We start from the raw sequence: 9,219 nt of genomic DNA, 5'->3' as shown, positions 1-9,219 counted from the left end.
GAAGGCTGGGCAATCTACTTCTCTAGTGATACAGTCTCGGAAACCCAAGGAGGGGTCGCTATGAGTCAGGTCCGACTCCACGGCACATTACAACAACAACATTCTTACATAGATGTATCAAAGAGCTACCTCTAAAAGCTCTAGAGGGAAGCAAGATTTATTCACCATCTTATCCATCTTTTATTATTTGCCTGTTTCGGAGACATCTCAGAATTTCCCCTTGACCTCCAAGATCCTTAAAGGAAAAAAAAAAAAAAAAAAAAGCCTAGAAAATTTATTATTCATACTTTTTCCCCTCAAGAAAATAACGTAAACTCCATGTTAACAGTACTTATAGTAAATTACTAATAAGGAAAAGAAAACATTATTTTTCTTCTAAACTGAGGTTTACTACCACAGTTAATATAAAGAATAACAAAACACAGGTTTTTATATTTGAATAAGACATTAGGCAAATATCAGGAAATTTTAATTACTGTAGATTCATCCATTTCTTCATTCCTCAACAATCTAATAGCACACAAGATGCAGAAACATTGAAATGAATGAACCATTACATTTCTAAAACAGAATAAATTTTATGTTTACTATTTTTATTTTTATAATCTGGTGCTTCTTACAATATACAAACACTATTCAATAGGAAAAAACAAGGACTTCAATATCATAAAACCAAAGATTAAAGTATCAATTTTGCTACTCATGAGGTCTATGATCTTGAGTAACCCACTTAATCTCTCTTCATTTAATCTTTCTTTGTAAAATGGGAATAATATTCTCTACATCAAGGGGATTTAAACAGGCTCTCTTAAGCAAAAGATCATAGTGATTTAGAATACTGACCCTGGGGCCACGGTTCAGTCACTTTACGAGGCGTGTGACTATGGAGTAAGTATATAATCAATCTATGCATAGGTTTCCTCATAGATAAACTGGAGAAAATAACAATACCTACTTCATGGTGATGTTGCATGGAGTAAACGAGGTATTATTTGTAAAGTGCTTAAAAAATGTTATTTATTATTTTACAATCAATAATAAATTTACTTTTTATTTATTACCAGAAGGAGCTCCAGTGGCGTCGTGGATAAAGCATTCAGCTGCTAACTAAAAGATTGGCAGTTTGAATCCACCAGTTGCTTTGCAGAAGAAAGATGAGATCACCTGCTTCCGTAAAGATTTATAGCCTTGGAAGCCCTATGGGCCATTTCTACTTTGTCCTATAGGGTCACTATGGGTCCAAATCAACTCAGTGGTAGTGGGCTTGGTTTGGTATTTTTGGTTATAAATATTATTACATAAGTAAAAGTATCTCAGATGTCCTAAAGCACTATTATTTTCACTTTTCATAATTATTATTTCTACTTTCTGTATCTATTACCTGGAATTTCATGGTAATCCAAGCTGATTTTCTTTAAATAAGATACTGCAGTTAAGTCAAATGTTCTCACTGTAGCCTCTGTTCCTAACTGAGTGACACTGAATACTAAAATTCTATCTTCTTCTTTCTGTTGTTTGGTAAGTTCCAAAACCACCTAAAAGAATCAACACAGCATGAAAAGTTGGCAAGTATTCTGAATCAAACTTAAAATAACAAAGATAAAATCTTTCTTCATAAATATTATGAGAATAGCAGAAGCTCTAGTAGCATAGTGCCTAAGGCACTTGATTGCTAACCAGAAGGCTGGTGGTTCAAACCCACCAGCCACTCCTCGGAAGGAAGATGGGGCAATCTACTTCCATAGTGATACTGCCTTGGCAATCCAAGGAGGGGTCACTATGAGTTAGGTCCGACTCGATAGCACATAACAACAACAACAACAACTACCATAAAGCTATTTAATATGATTAGAAATTATCATTTTCAATTCTACTATTGAGAATATACATTCATCTATATAAAAATCATGGTAAAATTTAACATCCGTTATTGACATAAGTTTAATTTAGTAAAAATAGGAATGTACGGATTCTTCCTTAGTATTATTTCTTTAAAACTTGTATCTCAAAACAAAAATCATGTCCGGTGATAAAAGAACCATTCTCGTTAAGGGAAAGCGACAAGGATGTTCATTATCATTACTACTATTTAAATTTATTGTGGAGATGATAGCCAAAACATTTTGACAATGGAATATAAAACAAATATGTAGCCATTTTTCAATTAAATTAAAAAGTTCTTTCATACTCCCATGAAGAAGTAAGGGTCTTTGTTACTACACTTGAAACTGGAACACATGTGTGACTGCTTTAATCAACACAGTGCAGAGGAAGTGATGCTATAATAACTTCTCATGCCAAAAAACAAGCCATGAAACTTCCACATGGAAAAGGAATAAAAATAAGACGACAGTGCAGTAAGGTATTCAGCACAGAATTAATATACAAAAATAAGTTTCAGACAAATCAATGAGTTAAATGTAAGCAATGAAATCATAAAGTAATATGTAAAATAATGGGTAAATATTTTTATAATATGGAGAATTTTTAAATATACCACTAAAACTAGAACATACAAAAAAGTGTGATAAATTTCACTATAGAAACATTTCAAACTTTAGAATGGCAAAAAGAAGTCAAACTGGGAATAATTTTTCATAAACATAAATGGATTAATACAGTTATGCATCACTTAAAAGCCACAATACGCTCTGTGAAATAGGGCATTATGTGGCTTGGATACTGTGAAACATGCTTAAATCCTGAGCAATGGCATTCACTGATTTTCCACTTTTGTGCTGTTTAATAACCTTTTGTTTCACTTCTATATTGATACTTCTTCTCCTTTGCCTCATGCTGCTGCTATCACTAGCACTGTTCCTGCTCCATTTGGAAGCCATGATGCACTTCACAGTAATATTTTCAAAGAAAATTAAATAGAGAGATAACACTACAACACTCAAGAGACACATGACACACAAGATTGAATGCTGCTGCATATGAGTTAAAGCATACAATGTTATACAGTAAACTTGTTATTTGTAAGGAAGGAAAGCTCACATTAAAATAACTATAGAAAGTACAGTACAGTATATATATAAGTCAATACTATAGGTGTTATTATGTATAGACTGTATATATACTGTATAACCACTTTGTATATAAGAGACATGAAATACATGTGTTGTGTGCAGGAAGCTATTGTGTTCGCTATGTCCAGTTACATCCACTATGTCCAATTCTCTGATCAGGATTTCTGAACTCTATTATAATCTTACAGGATGACAGACATGTACACAGTGGAACACTGTCTGAACGGACATTATGTGGCACATGGCCGTAAATTCAAAACACAAAGAATTTTCACAGATAAAGAAGAAAATGTACCAGAAATAATTTCCAGAGAAATGAACTAAGGATATGAACAGTCAGTTCTTCAGAGAAGAAATAAACACATGAAATGATTTTGAACCTCAAAAGATATTCAAATTAATCAAATAGATTCAAATTAAAATGTGATTATATTTCTCTACTAGCATGTATCTTACACCTATCAGTTTTCACAAAATAATATTTCATTTTCTTGAACATTTTTTGAGTATGTGTTTGTATTTTGGGCAGTAGGGAAAACAGAGCACCACATTTTTAATATACTTAGTGTCTGGGTTTAGCATGAGACAGTTTCAAGAATAGTAGCAATAGGAACCTATGTATTTATGGACAAAACAAATATATATACCTCTTTAATTTCAAACTTGAGTAGAAGATTAATGAGTTCCTCATTTGGGGTCTCTGAACCTTTTTTTACTTCTGATCTTTTTATGCTTTTACCAGTCTGTGAATCTCCATCTTCAGCATCAAAATACTCATCATCAGACTCTAAAGAAAAAAGACATTCATTTGATGTGAGAACTATGTCCATTGAAAACTGCATACAACACTCAAATCCCCCAACAGTAAAATTAATTCATTAGATACAATCTTCCTATTCATAATCAGAATGCTTTGAATGGCTTTAAGTCCACAAAGCTATGTGATAATCATATTTAAAATCAAACAACTGTTTTTTCTTCTATTATCCTGTTTTTCTCTTTAGTTTACTCATTCACTATTCACTATTGAGTATGTATTCAATATTTTTGGGAACCACATATCATGCATCAGGCAACACCAGCCACTAAGAACACCAGAGTGACCAGGAAAGACATGATTCTCTTCTTCATGATGCTTACATTAGTGATCAAATTATAAAAGATCAGTCAGGCCAGAGCTAGACAAAGTGATAAGGCTAGGACTGGGGAAAGAAAAGTAGTTTATTTAGAATCTCAAACACTGTCAAGAACAAGATATCCCTTCATTTCACTGATGAAGAAATACAAGTTAAAAAAGTTAATCAATTCAAGATCAAACTGTTGGTTAGGAAGCATAACTACAACCGAAAGCATTAAATTATTACATCACTTTCAGAATTTCTCCTGAAAATCTTATCTCCATAACCCAATTTATAGGCTTGGTTTAGTGTAGAAAGAACATTTTACTTTTCTTTACCTGATTCCACTCCATCTAGTAATAGTGGAGTACCAAGTAGACATTTGGTCCCATCTGAAATAACAGGAATGGAGGCTACCTAGGAAAGAATATAAACCATTTTCTTAATATAGTGAGATTTAGAAGAATTAAATGTACATAAATGAGAGAAAGACTAAAGAGCAACAAAGGATATAAAGAAATGGAAAGGCACCTTCACACACCCACACCATACACAACTCTTCCAATAAAGTATGTTACGTAACTCATGAATTAGTAATATGGTTAGCTGGGATTTATAAGTTATTAAATCTACCACCCGCACCTACAAGGACAAAATCACATACAAATCTAGTATGTAATTCTATTTCTGATTGAATGTCATTTAGTTCCTATCTTTTACGACATGAAAGTAAATCTTTATTACAGACCCCTGGAAAATGGTATCACCATCAATTGGCTCTCTCAAATTTCATATCAAAAGTAAGTGGACATACAACGTTCATTTTATACTGTAAAGATCATTCCAATCACAATGGACTAGAACATCTAACATATAAGGAAATTTCATACTGATTATTATATTTATAATAAAAATTTCTAGGTCTATTTAAAACATTCTTCACAAAACTGAAAGGCATTTTCCTTTCATTAATGTATTTTGTTCTTTTCATTTATAAAGCTTGACTTAAACAGATTTTCTAGGTTACCATCTATTCATTCAAAGCCATTTGAAGTTTTGTATAGAATCAACAAAAGAATACTAAACTTTAAAAATACATCAAAGAAATTGGTCTTAAAAATAATAAAAATCAAGATAGTGCACACAAAGATGAAAAATAACTTATACATACAAATATAAAGGGATTTAGCATTTTTATCATATCTACTTACCTGTCTGTCTGGAGAATGTGTAGGTGATTTCTGTGGCAAGGATATACTGTTAATCAAACACAGCACATCTTTCATCTTCTGGTCAGAAATTCTCACATGCATCAAAGGAAGCCCTCCTGATACTTTAAATCTAAAAATAAAATTTAATGGTAAGGTTATAAGGGTTAGATTCTCTACATTATGGAGGGGAGAAGGGATCAGTAAAGAGACTGCATTGTACAGTCAAAGGTACCACTCTGAATATGTTTTAATCTAATTACATTAGTGCCTCATTTAGTGAACACTTTTTTTTTTCCCCTCTGTGACTGGCTTCTTTAATTAATTAATTAATTTTTACTTTTGCAGTGTTCCCTCTTCTCCTTGCCCACCCCAGTAATCAACAAAGAAAGTTTCCTTCCACATTTAAACCTTTCCTTGACTTTTTTCAATAATGAACTAATACAATATTTGTCCTTCTGTGACTGACTTATTTCATTTAGTGAACACTGTCAGGAAATGCGAGGTTTTATTTAGACCAAGTTTCCAGATAATTTGAACATTCTTTTTAAGAACTCAACCTCTTTTAAGTAAACTAATTCTTATAAAAATATTTTAAAATATAATTCCATACTTTTTCAAACCAAAAACACTGTGTGTACTTGAACCATTTCCAGAGCTCTGGTGGCGTAGTACTTAAGGCATCTGACTGCTAACCAGAAGGTTGGCAGTTCAAACCCACTAGCCACCTTCAGAAGGAAGGTTGAGCAATCTACTTCCGTAGTGATACCGCCTCAGAAACCCAAGGAGAGGTCGTTATGAGTTGGGTACGACTCGATGGCAGTGAATTTGGTTTGGTTTCGTTTGGTATCAGAAGTTCCTCATGATAAATTTTAAAGAGTATCCACTCCATTATTCTCTTTTAACTTTTTTGTACACATATCATGTGTACATTTGTTTATTTTCTGACTCCTCTTGATTAAAAGATAATTCTCATGAGGACATGTCTGTTTTACCCACTCATCAATGGCTGTTTTGCTTTTATTAGTCGCTTACTTTGAGACAGCAGCTTCTAGTCTCCTGTCCTATACAATACAACTGCCTAAGGTTTGTTTGCTTTCATAGCTTTGTCACAGCCCTTTGCTGCTCATAAAGTTCCTTTTGATTGCTGTTTAACTTTGGCTTCCTGACTAGGCTGTGAACAACCACAACTGACAGATGTCTAATCTCTAAATGAAGAGTGATTCTCTAATGCACAAACTACTAATGTACAAAAGATTAAACTTTCTGCAAAAGTTCTCTACAAAGGGAAAAGCACAAAAAAAATAAGATATCTCTTTATGATTTATGAAATATTATATAAACTTTAAAGCATCATAAATAGAGGAACTAGATTAACCTTTTCACCTAGAATAACTGAAAAGCTGCACATAAGTTACAATACAATGGTTTCAAAGATACTGGATATCAAACAATAAAGGACAGTTAAGAGATGAGAAACAAATGAAGGAAGCCCTAAAATTATCACTTATGCGTATCAAAGTTTGTGGGGCTCAATAAATGTATAGCACTAAATGGCTATATTAAAAAGTTCTCCAGTGGAACGGAATTGAGAACCCAGAAATAGATCCATTGACCTATGGGCTGCTGATTTCTGACAAAGGGTTGAAATCCATTATGTGAGGAAGAGATGGTCTCTTTAACAGATGGTGCTGGCAAAACTGGATGTCCATTTGCAGAAAAATGAAACAAGATCTGTACCTCATACCATACACAAAAGCTAACTTCAGATAGATCAAAGACTTAAATGTGAAACCTAAAACTATAAAGTTCCTCAAGGAAAAACTAGGGGCAAATTTAGGGGCCCTAATTTATGGCATAAATAGACTGTCAAGCATAACCCAAAATGCACAAACAGCAGAAAAGAAACTAAATGAATGGGACCTTCTAAAAATTAAATTTTTATGTGCTTCCAAAGACTTCTCCAAAAGAGTAAAAAGAGAACCTACAGAGTGGGAAAAAATGTTTGGCAACGACGTATCTGACAAGGGCTCATTTCAAAAATTTATAGGAAACTCCAACACCTTAACAACAAAAAGATTAACAATCCAATTCAAAAATGGGGAGAAGACATGAATAGACACTTCACCAAAAAGCATAGTCAGGTGGCCAGCAAATACATAAAGAAATGTTCACAGTCATTAGACATCAGAGAGATGCGAATCAAAACAACAGTGAAATACCATCTCACCCCAGCACTAATGGCAAAGTTCAACCAGACAGAAATAATAAATGCTAGTGAGGAATGTGGAGAGATTGGGACTCTCATATACTGCTGGTAGGACTATAAAATTACACAACCACTGTAGAAAGAAGTATGGCGATTCCTTAAAAAGGTAGAATGAGAAATACTATTTGATCCAGCAATCCTATTACTAGGTATATATCCTGAAGAAGCGAGAGCCAGGACAAGAACAGATATATGCCCACTCGTGTTCACTGCAGCACTATTTACAATAGCAAAAAGATGGAAACAATCTAACAGAAGAATGGTTAAGCAAACTATGGTACATACACACAATGGAACACTACGCAACACTAAAGAATAATGTAGAATCTACAAAACACTGCTAACATGGATAAACTTGGAGGAAGTTGTTGTCGTTGTTGTTGTTGTTATGTGCCATCAAGTCATAGGAAGAGTTGAAGGAAGGAATACAAAGGAGCACAGCAAACTTTTAGAGATGATGAATGTGTTCATTATGTTGATGTGGTAAGCTTTTTTTTTAAAAAAAGCAGCATAAATATTTCATAATTATCTACTTAAATTTAAAATCCAATCTCTATTTTTTATTCTCGTCCATGTTTTTTAAGACTTTTATATAGCTTCATGATCAAATTTTGAAGACCTTCTTTTATTACTACAAAAGCTTAGATTATCACATTCAGTAACACTGATCACCAACTTTTACAGAAAGTTAAAAATCTAAACAAGACTGAGATAAGACTGGTAATACGTAATTCAGATATGCATTTTCCTAAAAATGTATTTCTTCTAAAATAGACTCATTATTTCCCTGTGCTTTCTTAAAAGCAGATAATTTTACTCTGTTAATTTTATAATATGTACAAAGAAAACTCATACATTACCGAGCCATTCTAATGTCCTTTTCCACCATGGCCTTGGCCAACTCAATGTGAATATCCATGGGCTGCAATACATGCAGAGATGATGGATGCTGAAATCGACACTTTTTCCAGTTTTCCTCTTTAAAAAAATAATTTAAAATATTAACTGATTTTTTTTTTTTTAACTATCAGGTATTCTGTCAAAAACTACTAAGTTCTTAGAAAATAAAACAGTTAACAAGCAGATTCGGTGAATACCCATTTTTATTTTATTTTCAGCAACAAGTTAAATGAACTATATTTCTTTTATATTGACTGACAGGAGTCAAAGACTACGATAATAATTCTAAATATTTATTTGGAGAATGTTCATATGACAATACCTCACATTTCAAAGTAAGAACCCACCCCCCCAAAAAAAACAACTCAGGAAATTAATTACCTTGATTCCAGAATTAGCAATCAAGGTCAGTGATTACAGTGAAAAGAGGGTAAAAAAAATTAAGTTGGAAGGGGGGAAAAAAAAGATGGCAGAGCAAAACAGGAGTTTATGGGGTTTTTTAGTGCAATTACACTACCTTAGCACATAATTCCAAAGCACAACTGAGAAGATGGCGGACTAGGCAGAAGGATTGCACAGACCCTCTTCAACAAAGAAAAGGGAAACCAAATAACACAGACACAGAAGATAATCTTGGACCCCTGAGCCTTGAAGGAAAGGATGCAGAATTGGACTAAACCCCAACTAGCAGA

General features: G+C 33.2%; 1 protein-coding gene across 1 annotated transcript in view; it reads right to left on the bottom strand.

Annotated features, from left to right (window-relative positions):
• VPS13C (vacuolar protein sorting 13 homolog C) overlaps positions 1-9,219 on the bottom strand; it is a 252,418-nt gene that overhangs the window by 140,523 nt on the left and 102,676 nt on the right. The window contains exons 24-28 of the mRNA XM_007958262.2: positions 8,488-8,605; positions 5,362-5,491; positions 4,489-4,567; positions 3,680-3,819; positions 1,382-1,535 (exon numbers count right to left, since the gene is read on the bottom strand). Coding sequence (XP_007956453.1) covers positions 1,382-1,535; positions 3,680-3,819; positions 4,489-4,567; positions 5,362-5,491; positions 8,488-8,605 — 621 coding nt within the window. The remainder of the gene's footprint in view (positions 1-1,381; positions 1,536-3,679; positions 3,820-4,488; positions 4,568-5,361; positions 5,492-8,487; positions 8,606-9,219) is intronic.

This window comes from Orycteropus afer, unplaced genomic scaffold, assembly GCF_000298275.1.
Source record: "Orycteropus afer afer isolate SDZICR_OR568_19922 unplaced genomic scaffold, OryAfe1.0 scaffold00015, whole genome shotgun sequence".
NCBI classification, from domain to species: Eukaryota; Metazoa; Chordata; class Mammalia; order Tubulidentata; family Orycteropodidae; genus Orycteropus; species Orycteropus afer.
This window is presented reverse-complemented; position numbering and strand designations above follow the sequence as displayed.